This window comes from Dipodomys merriami, unplaced genomic scaffold (assembly GCF_024711535.1).
Source record: "Dipodomys merriami isolate MVZ:Mamm:240054 unplaced genomic scaffold, mDipMer1.0.p SCAF_15, whole genome shotgun sequence".
NCBI lineage: Eukaryota > Metazoa > Chordata > Mammalia > Rodentia > Heteromyidae > Dipodomys > Dipodomys merriami.
This window is the reverse complement of record NW_027202826.1, coordinates 9617007-9631846: the sequence shown is the minus strand read 5'-3', so window position 1 is coordinate 9631846 and position 14840 is coordinate 9617007. Positions and strand designations below refer to the sequence as shown.

At 35.9% G+C, this 14840-nt stretch overlaps 1 protein-coding gene across 3 annotated transcripts in view; it reads left to right on the top strand.

Annotated features, from left to right (window-relative positions):
* Lrba (LPS responsive beige-like anchor protein) overlaps positions 1-14840 on the top strand; it is a 445034-nt gene that overhangs the window by 174779 nt on the left and 255415 nt on the right. For all 3 annotated transcript variants that reach the window (XM_070022191.1, XM_070022190.1, XM_070022192.1), the window contains exon 37: positions 13556-13722. In XM_070022191.1, coding sequence (XP_069878292.1) covers positions 13556-13722 — 167 coding nt within the window. The remainder of the gene's footprint in view (positions 1-13555; positions 13723-14840) is intronic.

The following is a 14840-nucleotide window of genomic DNA, read 5'->3' as shown; positions in this document are numbered from 1 at the left end:
TGAGACACTGAAAAGCAACTAAAGGATTTGGTGCATAGCTTATGTAGTAGAATGCTTTTCTAGCAGGAATGAGGCTCCAAGTTCAGTCCTTAGTACTACCAAAACAACAACAAAACAGAGTCAGTATTGGTTATAACTATCTCAAATATCTGTGATTGGATTGGTGGCTTTCAAATTAAAACTTTACTCCTTGATTGATCCACTAAGTGCTACTGATGTGGTAGTCATTTGCTCTAATAAATACACTTTACATTAAGAAATTCACCTGAAACCTGGTTAATCCAGCAACTTACTGCTCTGGGGGCAACTCATCCTTGTACCTCAGTTTCTGTCCCTAAAAATAGGGAGAAATAGTAACTACATCCTGTCTTTTGGGGAGAGAACAAATGAGTGACTACAAACAAATCATTCAGAATAAAATTTGGTATATAGTATACCCAACCCCTAGTAAGCTATTAAAAAAAAGAAGAAGAAACAAAGAAATTCACCTAGCTAGGTGTAATCCTAGCTACTTATGAGGCTGAGATTTTAAATTGTGATTTTAAATTGTGGGCAGGAAAATCCTTGAGATTTGAGATTTTTTTTGTTTTTGTTTTTGCTTTTTGTTGGTTGTGGGGCCTGAACTCTGGGCCTGGGCGCTGTCCCTCAGCTCTTCAGCTCAAGGGTAGTGCTCTACCACTTGAGCCACAGCATCACTTCAGGCTTTTTCTGCTTATGTGGTGCTGAGAAGTTGAGCCCAGGGCCTCATGCATGCAAGGTGAGCGCTCTACCACTGAGCCATCTTCTCATCCCAAAACTTAAGATTCTTATCTCCAGTTAACCACAAAAAGTCTGAAGTAGAGCTGTAGCTCTAGTAGACTTGCCCCCCAACACTCAGGGACAGTGCCTGGGCCTTTAGTTCAAGCTCCAGGACCAGCTCACACACACTCATAAAACCAGAAATTTCAAAGTGTTTGTTAGCTGTGTTCTTTGAAGTTCTTTGTGAGTATCCTAGTTTAAAGACCATGGAAGAAGAAGGAAACCCCCTAACCATGTTCTAGTTGGATGCTTTACAACTTAGTTGAATGTTCATCAAACTTCTATGAGTCTTAATTTCATATATGTATATATATTTCATATATATAAATAAACTGAAACAAAATTAGTTGTGGAGTAAACTTATATACAGTGGTTTACAACACATTATCAACTATGCTAGTGATTGTCATCATCATTATTATTGTAATTACTAGTACAAAATTTAAAGGTCAAAACAAAGTCAGAATCTTTTCTTTTCTTTTTTGTTTTGGGGGTCTGGTCGTGGGGCCTGAACTCTGGGCCTGGGAACTGTCCCTCAGCTCTTCAGCTCAAGGCTAGCGCTCTACTACTTGAGCCACAGCGTCACTTCTTTTTGCTTATGTGGTGCTGAGGAATCGAACCCAGGGCCTCACGCATGCAAGGCAAGCGCTCTACCACTGAGCCACCTTCCCAGCCCCAAAGTCAGAGTCTTCAAGACATTTAATGTACATTGAATGGAAGAGTTTCTGCTAATTTATTATTATGTGTATGTAAACATATATTTACAAACACATACATATTGTACTAGGTATTGGATCTAGGGCCTTGTAGGTGTGAATGCTAGAAACAAGAAATAACCTTCATGTTAGATGTGTTTCAGCTTCAATTAAGAAACTCAGATTCCCAGGATTTTTGAAACTTTCCCCTTTCTGTTTTATTTTTCCCATTTCTGTTATATAATCTCAATTGGTTTAGAATACAGATAGGAAATCTATTTTCTTCTAAAAACTAGTATTTGTTGGAGCTTTTGAAAAAAAAAAGTATTTTATTTTCTAGCACGTATTTCACTATAAAGCTATTCAAAGATGAAATAGTTGGCTTATGAAATCATAAGTAGCATCTGGTTAATAGTATTTTTAAACTCAGTCTTAAACTATTAGAGATAATACAAAGCAATTGAAATTTCCTTCTGATTTACCAAATCTTCAATTCATTGATACTGTTCTCTTTGTTCTTAAGAATGATTCATTAAGTCTTTTTATTCAAGTCATGGAAAGCATTTCTGCTGACTTTATAACAGGAGAATAACTGCCGACCCTATATTTATCTCATGATTTCCTCCATCAAAGCATGCAGAAGTGAATTATTGAAAAGATAAAAATAAATTTGTTTGCTTTCTGTCAGAGTTCATATCCACAGCCAACCTTGATAGAAGACCAGAGTGATTTAGACAAGTTTGCTTTGGAGATTCATAACATATGCTTGCTGGACAGAATTGAGTTATCTCTGCTCTGGAGAGTAAGTTATTGTAGCAGGAGCTGACAGAGATGAAGATAACTGAGGGAAATTCAATTACCTTTTAGTGTTTTCTTTCTAATAGGATTCTTAATGTGAAAAAGATCCTTAGATGATGCGTCTGTTACTTGTGAGATTTTCCTTGATACTTGTTTCCAGAATACTGTGAACTTTTAGTTCCAGACCTTCATTAAGTATAAAATAGACAGCTCACTCTTAGGGGTCATTTTGATTGAAAAATATTTTTTATTTTTATTTGATATCATTGGTAATTTGAATAATTATAGACAACCCTCTGTGGTTTTAACCAAGTGCCTATTATTTTTGAGTGAGAGTATTTAATACAAGAGAAATGGTTTTTCTTTCTCTCAAGTGACCTTTCTGGAATTACATTTAGCTTCCAGTGTTGATGTATTTTTGCCTCTGACTAATTATCTGACACCAGGTCTTGGCTTGTTTAAATGCTGTCAGAATTCTCAGGCTTCTGTTTGTATTCTTGCCTTCTCATTCTGTCAGATTTCTCTGTCTAAAATGCTCTCGTTATTTCCTCCCTTCCTTTAACTTTTCAGGGTCTTGCAAAATGACTTTTAAATTTTCATCTCCAATCTTAGAAAAAATATGTTAAAATTACTCTCTTCAATACATTAATGACCTAATTTTGCTATTCAGTAATTCTTATTCTTCTTCACTTCCCTTGTGATCTTTAGTGTTTGACATTGAATTTTGAATTTTTTGCTTGACTTTTTTACATAATATTTTTATGAATTAACTTATTTCTACTAGTTTCTTTTAGTTTCATTGCCTTGCTCCATTTCTTCTTTTATGGAAAAGTATAGGCCTTAAGTCCCAAATTGTGGGACCAAGCAGGGTAAAAAACTCTTAAGGACTTGGCTCAACCAATAAAAAGCTGGACATGGTACACACACCTGTCATCCTAGTTGTGTGGAAATGTAAGTCTGAGGATTATAGATCTAGGCTAACCTGAACAAAACTAGATTACTCTTTTGAGAAATAGCTTAAGTGCTAGAATGTTTGTCTAGCTTTATTTTATTTTAGTTTTTGGTATTGGGTTTGAACTCAGGGCCTCATACTTGTTAAACAGATACTCTACCACTTGAATCACTCTGCTAACCTCTTTTTGCATTGTTTTTAAAAATTACGATGGTTGTTGTTACTAAGTTATTCATAAAAAGGGTTTACAATTCTGTAAGTCAGGTCATGAGTTCAAAGGTCCTTGATCAGTGTCACCATTTCTTCATTCTTCCCATTTCTCCCTTCTCATCCCTACCCTCAAGTAGATAGTTCTTTTTTTTTTCTTTCATTTTTTTTATTGTGAAAATTACATGGGCAAGATAATGAGTATATTTCTTATGATAGTTCATTTTTTAACATAATGTACATAAGTATAATAACTACATTTGCTCACCTTTTCTCTCTCCATTCTGCATTGGATATGTTTGAGGTAGAGTCTTGCTTTATGCCTGGTCAGTGTTCCTACTATTTGTGCCTCACTCCTGTGTCTCTTGGATGACAGGCATAAGCTCTCTACATGTTCAGCCAATTTGCTTCCTCTGTAAGTTTAGGATACAGTATATCTATGTGCCCAGCATTAGTTGAGGTGGAGTCTGTTGAATTTTTGCCCAGGATGACTTTGAACTGTAATCCCCCAGTTTTCACCCCCAGGTAACTAGGATTACAGGCTTGTGGAGCTATGCCTGTATCAGAGTTTTTCTTATTAAATTTTTTGAGTAAACTTATAACTAGGCAATATTGTAGAGTAGTTTTTCCCTCTGCATTTTCTGTGTAGTTTATTGGAGATGAGTTTGCCCTGCCTGAGCTGGCTCCAAACCACAGTCCTCAAATCTGAGCCTCCTGAGTAGCTAGGATTACAGACGTGACCCACGGGTGCCTGGCTGTACAGTATATTTTTTTGTTTTTGTTTTTTAAATGTTATTGTAAAGGTGATATACAGAGGGGTTACCATTTTTTCAGTCAAGTTGGACAGTAATTTTAAATGGAACTCCTTTATGCTTTCCTGTTTATATTTTCTTTATTTTTCTCTCTGTTATTTTCTCCTTTTTCCTTTATACTTTTTGTTTTGTTTTGTTTTTTTTTGTCTCTAGTTGCCCATCTCATCTTAGAAACTGGGAAAAAGGAATGGCCAACTCAACTTTTCTGATGTCAAGAATGATGTGAACCTTTTCCCACAATAGTTCTGCATTAATGCTTAATGCACCCCTTTGAGTTGCCACATTCCTTTGTGAACCCTTTGCATTGAACACTTTTGTCATTTAGTAAAGAGATGATTGATAATAGATTTTTAGGCAACATAGCATGATGGCAGAGCATTAAAGTAATGTCATCTCAGCCTTGTGTCTACTAACATTGTGGTTTTGTACATTTTTCTTAATCTCTTTATTTATATTCCTCCTTGATAGGGAAAGAACAAGGAAATAGTAACTTGATTATGTATAAATATATATTTGAATCATAGGGTTCTTTCCTTCATTGTAGTAGATGAGTTATTATTCTAGTATTTTATCTTTTTCATGGTTACAACAAATTTATCTTTAGCCAATACTGTAGTTTAGCATAAATTTTCCTTTCGGATAATGTTCTGTGTTAAACTACCTGTCATTTATTACACTATGTGAGATAAAATACGATGGTCCCCTTTACATCAGGGTAGTAATGATATTTGCTAGTAATTAGTTATCTTTTGAGGTCTAACAATTTTTAAAAATATAATATCCCCTTTACTCTGGGTTGTACTAATATTTAATGAGGGAACATTTTTTTCCATGTTAATTTTTGGGGCCAAGCAGAACTTCTAGATCTCAGTCAACCTGAGTAGTGCTGCTGGTTAGGGAGAGGTCAATGCTCTGGAGAATGCCTCTGTGGCATATCATTTTTTTTTTTTTTGGTCGGTCTTGGGGCTTGAACTCTGGGCTTGGGTGCTGTTCCTGTGCTCTTCAGCTCAAGGGGAGCGCTCTACCGCTTGAGCCACGGCACCACTTCCAGTTTTTAATGGTTTATTGGACATAAGAGTCTCATGGACTTTCCTGCCCAGGCTGGCTTTGAACAATGATGGCTCAGATCTCAGCCTCCTGAGTAGCTAGGATTACAGGCATGAGCCACCGGCGCCCGGCTGGCATATCATTTGGCTGGCACTCCAGGCAGTAGCTTGCTTTACCCTGTTGCCCTTTCGTTCTTCGCAAGTCTCACAATGATAGAAGGGTATCACATGCAGACACGAAAAAAAAGACATGATACCGGTTTTTGTATCTCCTAGGATTTATAGGACCAAAGCATCTGTACCTCCATGGACCTTGTACTTCTCTGCCCACCTTTCTCTTTGCTGTATCTCAATGCCTAGCTCAAGTTCCCCACAACAAGTGTTCCTTTGATCATGTTTACTGTGGATTTGAGACCCAGCTGTTTGCAGTCCCTGGGGAAAGATGCTGGATTCTTCCTTAGATCCAGTTAGCTTGTCCTGCCTCAGGTTGATTGATTGTGACCTGGAATTGTCAAGACAGTTTTCATCCTCAGTCTTCTGTGTAATATTTGAACAAATTATTTTGAAACTTGTCAAGGGCATATACAAAGCAGTCACAATTTTTAGAGCCATTTATGAAACTAAAGGAGCTATCATTGGTAGGGGAAAGGAAGTCCACTTAAAGGTGGACTTAAAGGTGAATGTTCTTCTGTTTAAAAATTTTAAATGGAAGTTCCCTAGCTCCAAAAACAGCTATATTGGTGGACATGTCATAAAATCTGGGAAGCTTGAAAAAGCAGAAGGTTTATAGCACAGGGAATGTTGGTGCCATAGTAGCCACTCATGGTGGTGACACAAAGGTGTAATCCCAGAACTCTGGAGGATTTGGCAGAAGGATCCAGAGTTCCAGATAGCCCGGGTTACATAATAAGGCCTTGCCTCAAAAAAAGAAAAAAAAAAGATTACATACCTATGGGTATTGTTGACATTGTTGATCAAACCCTAATAGAAAATATATTCTTGATATCAAAACCAACTCTCTTAATGCTGTTGAGAAGCCTTGTGAAGAAAGAGCCATGTTCCTCCTGGATGAGTGAGTCCTTTCACTTTTTAAGTTTGTAATTTATGATAACTCCTGACAATCTTAAATAAACTAGATCTTTTATGAGTGTAGACATTGCTTTAATTTAATTCATCTATAATGAATGTAAGATGTCAATATTACATGCAGGCAATATTTTAACCATTCCCTGTATGTTCTTAGTTTTGTCCTCCTGAAAAACTTATTACATTATCTCCTTTGTTATGTGAGGAAACCAAGGCACGGAGGTTTATGTAACTCGATGAAGCATCCATGTGTCATGCCAAGAGTTAAAAGTTACTTGGCCCTACATTTTGTGCTCTTAACTACAGTGTTATGTTTGTTTGTTTTTAATTTGAATTACTGTTTTCTTTGTGCTCTCGATTTGAGTCCTTCTTGAACAGTTTTTCTCTCTTTTGGCAGCACTGTGTTTTGATAAAGCTTTGTACTTGCTAGGCTAGTGCTGTATCAGTTGAGCCAAATTCCCAGCCCTTTTTGCTTTATTGTTTTAGATAGGGTCTCATACCTTTTGCCTGGGCAATCCTGGACTCAATCCTCCTACTTAGGCCTCCTGTATAGCTGGGGTTATAGATGTGTACTACCACATCCAGCTTGTTCATTGAGATAGGGGTTCTCACTAACATGTTGTTGATGCTGGCCTTAAACTTCCTGATTGTAAACTTAAGATCTTAAAACCAGCCTTAGATTTCCTTGAACTACTTTTGTTTGGAATATAAATAGAAGATTTACCTATTTGGTATAGTAAATATATTTAATTATTTACCTGAGACCTTACTAAGAGACTTTAATATGCTTTAAAATAACATTTTATGATATTAAAATATTAAATCCTATCCATTGCTTAAATTCTGTGTTAATTTTATCACACATGGGTGCTTTTATTTACGGAGCAGATGTATGCACTATGTGGGCATGATGGGAAGATTCAGCTTCTTAGAAAAGTATGTAGGTATTTACATAAGAGTTTTATTGTTGAAAGTGGGAGAAAAACAATGGGGGACACGGGGGAGAGGTAACAGTAGAACACTGTACTTACATATGTAACTGTAACCCCTCTGTACATCACATGACAATAAAATTAAATTAAAAGAAGAATTCTATTGTTAGTAAGTATTCTAATGATGTAATGGAAATAATTAGAAACAATAATATGTGTAAACTGACACATGTCAAATGGAACTTAGAGTTGCCTATGTCTACTAATATTATATAAAGCGTTTTAGAACAAGATTTTAGTTGTAGCGGGGAAGGGAGGAGATGGGGCGGTGGGAAGGAAAGGGATGTAGGGGAAAAACAAAGGAGGGGGTAACAATGCCTGATAGAAAATGGACTCATTACCTTGCTCATGTAACTCTAACCCCTCTGTATAGTATCTTTACAATAAAAAAAATTTAAAAAACATTTCAGATGAAATAATTTTAAAAAAAGAACAAGATTTTAGTATCAGAAGCCCAAAATAAAGGATTAAAATATATATTAATCTTGGAATCACTTAAAATTATTGACGACTGCAGTTTGTAGCGATAAGGCCTTAACACATTGCATGTAGTTCATTAAAACGAGGAGAAATGGAATTGATACTTTGATAAGTGGTCTGCCTGTTTCAACCTTGAATGCTATTATGGGTTGGGAATGGGAGGAGGATGGTGCTATATCTGTTTCATTGGCTCAGGCTTTTTCATGCTGAGAGAAATCAATACTTGGAGATGTTGCATGACAGAGAAATCACTTCAGAATTAAAGGTAGCTGTCACATTGTCATTGGCTGACTTTTGTTCACTATGGAGGTTTTTAAGTTTTCATTTTTCTAAGTCTTTTTCAGGACTCTATCAAAGGTTTCTGTAGATAACATTAAACCATTTTTTAAAATACGTTTTTTTATTGTAAAAATACTGTACAGAGGGGTTACAGTTACGTGAGCAAGGTAATGAGTCCATTCCCTATCAAGCATTGTTTCTTCCTCCTTTGTTTTTTCCCTGCCATCCCTTCCCTTCCACCTCCAAAAGATCAGACTTTAAACCTGAGGTAAAGGATCAAATACAAACACCTCTAAAAGTGAAGTACTGAAATGTTTCTTCATTTGTTGTCCCTTAGGTGATTTCCCTTTTCAGTGAGACATTGAACTTAGTCGTTTCCTTTTTAATTTTTGCCAGAGTCCAGGACTGGAACTTAGGTATCTGGTGCTTGCTTCCACTCACTAGCTGGCCACACCACCAATCAAGACATGGGACTTACAGTGGAAATGATTTTGAGTCATATTGATGAGTACTCTACTTGGGAGTGAACTTTTATGCTTATGACGGGTGCTCTACATCTTAAGCTTGCCTCCAGCCTTGCTTTTTGATGTGTAATTAGAGATAAAGACTGGAACTTTTCTTCCCTGATGGCTTTCGAACTGCAGTCCTCTGACTGCAGCCTCCTGACTAGCAAGAATTACAGAAATGAGTCACTCACTGGTGCCTGGCTTTCCTATTTACTTCTTAAATTTTCTTCTTCTTCTTCTTCTTCTTTTTTTTTTCTCCAGTATTTGAGTGCTGGTAACTCACATCTGTAATCCTAGCTGCTCAGTAAGCTGAGATCTGAGGTCTGAAGATTTGAACCTAGCCTGGTTAGGCAAATTTGTGACTCTTACCGTCTATTTACCAACAATAAATAGGGTGCTCAGTGGTAGAGCACCAGCCTTGAGCAACAGAGCTAAGGGATTACATTGCCCAAGCTCTGAATTAAAATCTCAAAATGATCATCAAAAAAATTTTTTAAGTAAACTTTCTTGACACAGAGTTTACATGTAATCAAATGTACCCACTTTCTGGATACACAGTTTATGTATGTATGTATGTATGTATGTATGTATGTATGTATGTATGTATGTATGTATGTATGTATGTATGTATGTATGTTTGCATTTTAGGAATTGTAACTTAGCCTCAAACTTGTAGGCAGGTACATCATAATTGAGCTACTCTCCTCTCCTCTCACCTTTTTTGCTTTAGCATATTTTTCTGGGTCTCAACAGTTTTGCCTGGGAATGATTTCAGACTGTAATCCTCTTACCATTTGTGGCTTCTTTTGTAATAAAAGTTACAATATTGATAAATATATCACAAAATAATGCCAACTTATCACAGATTCCCTGAACTTTATGTTGTATTAGACATTCACTATAGTACATAGAAGAAATAATGACAAGACAAAAGGAGTGGAAAAAGAGACTATTAAAATAGGTTAAAAAAATAGGTAAATGTAGATTTTTTTTTTTACATATTTTCTATGTAAGGAAATGAGCAGAAGCCACATATACAAGGATCTGTGAATAACTTGTATTTGACCTCAAAACAATCATTCCTCACCTGCACCTGACTTTGAATGATAGAATTAATTATTGGTGTTTAATACGAACATCTTCAAATTATGTTACCAGATATTTCAAAAAATAGTTACAAGTTCATTATATCTTTAAGAAACATTCTTGTTTGGTTTCCTTGTATCATGTTTTAAGGTCAAATGTGACTGTAATGTTCTACAAAGAGACAGAGATTGATAATCAGCAAAGAATAGTCTCTTAATGTGATTTATATCTATAGATTTTATGTCAGATATGAAAAGTTGCTGTTCAAATTGTAAAGGAGGATCCATTAAAGAACACTTTAAACCATTTTACTGTGTAGTTTACCTTGAGCCCTTGTTTTTAGAATTATGCCTTTTTAAGTAATTTCAGTAGCTTTTCAAATGTTTATAAAATATAACTTAATTCAGTTAAATTATCCTACTACTAATGGAATGAAAATAATAGGTTATTCTATATCTACTAGGTGCTTTCTATACTGAAGACATGATATTTTAGGGGATTACAGATAACAGTGATTTTTCCAAATTCCCTCAATCATATAAATTTCCTCTTCTTAGGTAAAGTTAGAAAAAGACAATATGGACACAGTAGGAAATGTTGGAAGTAAAAATATTGATCTGTCCTTCTGTACTGTTTCTTCAGTGAATACTTATTGAATGTTTCTTAGCTCTTATAAGAATCTTTTAAAAAATCACCTATCAAGTAATATTGTTCTTACAATGGAATAATTTTCTACTTATCACTATATAAGCTATTTTTTTTGCAGATAAGTTAAAATCATTTTCCTTCTTTGGTTGTTGAAATCATATTTTTACCAAATTGTACTCTGCTGTAGATACAGCATAACATTTGCATTTGGTTTGGTCTACTTGCTAATGTGACTTATTTTTTCACTTCAATATTTAGGCTACATAAAATAGTTTTTCTTACCAATTTTTGTCTCTCTGAGGTTATATTTAAGCACTTTCAATTATTCTCTCAGAGGGTTGTCCAAATCTTTAAATTGACAATCTAATAATACATTAGTAATCGATTAATAATTAATAGTTTATTTAACTATAGAATCCCCTCATTTGGCAAATGAGGTAGTGGCCCAGGAGATATTACAAAAATAGTGTAGTTGTTGCTTCTCAACATTCTATTCATTCAAAGAACATTATGATTCCTGTGACATTTTCTGTCTTCACTCTACATTTCAGAATTGCTTCAATCTATTGTTTTTTCTACCTGTATTTTTATTTAGATTACATACTGTATTGTTCTTACTCTGCTGAAATTGATCCATATTTTCATTCTTGCCTTGGCTTTAAAGGTTCATTTTGTTCCCACCTAAAATAATGTAACTTTTCAAATTTCTCCATTATTAAATTCTGGTTTTTTTTCCTTATATAGTATATTGCACACAATAAGAGATACTTGATTTCTTATGCAGGTACATGTACATCACATCTGTTGAATTGCTTTTATATGTATTATATAGGAACAATAGCTACGTTTTTTTCCTTTTTTTTTTTTTTTTTTTTTGTCAGTCATGGGGCTTGAACTCTGGGCCTGGGTGCTGCCTCTCAGCTCTTCAGCCCAAGGCTAGCGCTCTACCACTTGAGCTACCGCACCACTTCTGGTTTTCTGGTGGTATATTGGAGATAAGAGTCTCATGGCGACTTTCCTGCTTGGGCTGGCTTTGAACCTCAATCCTCAGATCTCAGCTTCCTGAGTAGCTAGGATTATAGGCGTGAGCCACAGGCGCCTGGCTAGCTACATTTCTAATATCAATGTAAGCTTCACATCAGAAGAGGCGCGCGCCTGTGTGTGTGTGTGTGTGTGTGTGTGTGTGTGTGCGCGCGCGCGCGCGTTTATGAAGTTAAGACCAATAGCTCTGATAAGGGTCAATTTTACATTGTCTTTTTATTTTATTTTTTTTCCTTCTAGTCCTGAGGTTTGAACTCAGGATCTTGGCATTGTCCCTTAGCTTTTTTATTTTTATTTTTTTAAGTCAAAGCTAGTACTCTTCCACTTGAGCTACATTTCCACTTGCAACTTTTTGATGATTAATTGGAGATAAGAGTCTCATGATCTTTCCTACCTGGCTTGGTTCTGAACTGTGATCCTCAGATCTCAGCCTCCTGAGTAGCTAGAGTTATAGGCATGACCAACAGATATGCATGTTATCTTTATTTTTTGAAACATTGTATTCACTCAGGCATCAAAAATGTGATGCCAGAAGTGCCTAAATTCCTAAAGGAAAGAAAGAAACACTTTGAAATATGGTGTTATATCTGCGTATTACTAAGGATTTCTAAGATGTTTTTGGCAAGGTGACATCTAAGCTAGTACTTTTTTTCCCCTTTCTTTTGTGGTATGAGGACTGACCTCTGGGCTTTTTGCTTACTAGGAAGGCACAATGCTACTTGAGCCATGCCTGCAAGTCTCTTTCCACCTTTGTTTTTTCTAACTAAGATCTTGTGTGTGTGTGCCTGCGTGTCTGTGTGTATGTGCACATATGCTGTGTGAGCATGTGTACACACACATGCCAGTAATGGAGCTTGATGGTGTACAGGATCCTTAATTCTTGTTTGGTGTTTATGCTCCCCACTGGTGCACTACCACTTGAACTATACTTCCTGTTTAAGGTCTCACCGTTTCTGTCTGGGCTAACCTGGACTGTAGTCCTTTTAATTATGCTTCCTGTTGTCTGTGGAATGACCGGTTCTCGCCTCTCTGCTCAGCTATTGGTGGACATGGCGCCTCTTGAAATTTATATGTCAGACTACTCTTTAGTTCCCAGATCTCCACTTCTCAAGCAGCTAGTATTACAGGCTTGAACCACTGTGCCTGGCTAATGGCCTAAGCTAATACTTTTCAAACTTTAGTACTTTTCAAAGTGACTGGATTTTACTAAAACCTAGATACTAGTTGAATAGATCTGATCCATTTTTAGCCTAGCAGATGATTCTAGTGCTGCTGGTCCTTTTTCCATAGCTAGAATTTGAAAACCAAATTCTTCATTTCAAATAATGTTGATAATTAATTCTATTTTTGATGGTAGACTACTTTTGTCTATTCTTGGAGTTTTTGCAGTGGCTTCATAACTTGTCTCCTCATATCACTTATATTGTTTCATTACACTCTACTCTTAAGAGTGATCATTTTAATAGGTAAATGCAATGTAAAGGTTTAAAACCTTTCACTGTACACTATGTTGAAAATGAACTTTACAACTTGGCAAGGGGGCAGGGAAGAGTTAGGGAGGTAGGGAGGGAAGGGATGGTAGGGGAAAAACAAAGGAGGAGGTAACAATGCTCAATAGGAAATGTACTCATTACCTTACTCATATAATTGTAACCCCTCTGTACAAAATCTTCACAATAAAAAATATGTACTAAAACACTTTTACTGTTACCCTTTGCATTTGAATAAAAACTAAACACAGTAATTATGTATTACACGTGATGCAGCTCTCTCTAATTTCACCTGATTATTCCCCTTATTCACTATATTTCAGATTCCTGGTAATCTGCTGGGTCTTTCTCTCTGTTTTCAAGACTGGCTATTTCTCTTTGTTCAAAGCTTCTCTTAAGTGTTAACAACTTCCAGGTGTATCTTATGAGTGACTTTAGAGAAGTAAATTCTTAGATATTGTAACGAAGGTAGCAGATTCCTAAGTTGTATTCTTAATTTAATGAGAGACTATAAAAGTAGCTTTAAAAGTTTGTATCTATTTGAGTCATACTAAAGATCATTTCCTGATTCAGTTTTAAGTTAATACACCCTCAAAATTTATAATGTTAATAATTATTTCTTCTTTTTTTCTATTCAAGTCACTGTGTGCTCAGTATTCTGCAGACAAACGAGAAGAGGAGAAAGTGTGTGATCACTTGATTAGAGCAGCTAAGTATCGAGACCATGTGACAGCAACTCAGCTAATCCAGAAAATGATCAACATTCTCACAGACAAGCATGGGGCCTGGGGAAATTCTGCAGTGAGGTAAAGGACACTCTTAGGTTTTCCCTCATTTTCTATAGATGGCTGGGTTTAGATAATGTCTGAATATTTTTAAGGCAAGATGAAGAACTGAATAATTGCTTTCACATTTTATCATCTATGAAATTAAAGCAAAGGGGGAAGAGAAAATCAGAACAGATAACCCATGACTCCTTCTAGATATATTACTTTCCTCAGCTACTTCTAAAAGAAACATTGCTCAGATATACTTATTTATTTTGAAGGGAATTATTAAGAGAAGCACTTAAAATAGTTTGTTAGCTGCACTTAAAGAATTACTCCAAAAACGGCATTATTTTTTAAAAAAGCTATTCCTGTTGGGTGCTGGTGGCTCATGCGTGTAGTCTTAACTACTCAAGAGGCTGAGGTGTGAGGATTTCAGTTTGAAGCCAGCCCCAGCAGGAAAGTCTTTAAGACTCTTATCTCTAATTAGCCACCAGAAAACTGAAAATGGCAATGTGGCTCAAAGTGGTAGAATACTACCCCTGAGCAAAAGGAGTTCAGGGACAGTGCTCAGGTCCCAAGTTCAAACCACCATGACCAAAACCCCTACCAAAAAAACCCAGAAATGAAAAACTATTCTCTAATGTACTTTTGAATAAGAACTTTTAAGTTTTTAATGTAAATTTGGAAGAAATAAAAAAATACGGTTTTCTTGAATTCTGTCTCAAATTGTAGGAGTATGATGTTCAGGGTATTTATCTCTTAAGACACCTGAACTGAACAGGCTATTTCTTAATTCTGCTTTCTAGAAACAAAATAATTATTCTTTTTTTGGTGCCAGTCCTGCGGCTTGAACTGAGCACCAGGGCTTTTGTGCTCAAAGCCAGTGCTCTAGCACTTGAGCCAAAGCTCCTTTTCCAGCTTTTTGTTGGTTAATTACACATTAGAATCTCTTGGATTTTTCATGCTTGAGCTAGCTTTGAACTATTCTCCTCAGATCTCAGCTTCCTGAGTAGCTAGGATTACAAATACCAGTCATTGGTGCCCGGCTTCAATTACTTTCTAAGACTATAATTTTTAAGAAGCAAATTATAAAATTAATTCTCTCTGAAATATTTTATGGCATACATCTCAGAAACATACTTTTATTTTTTCAT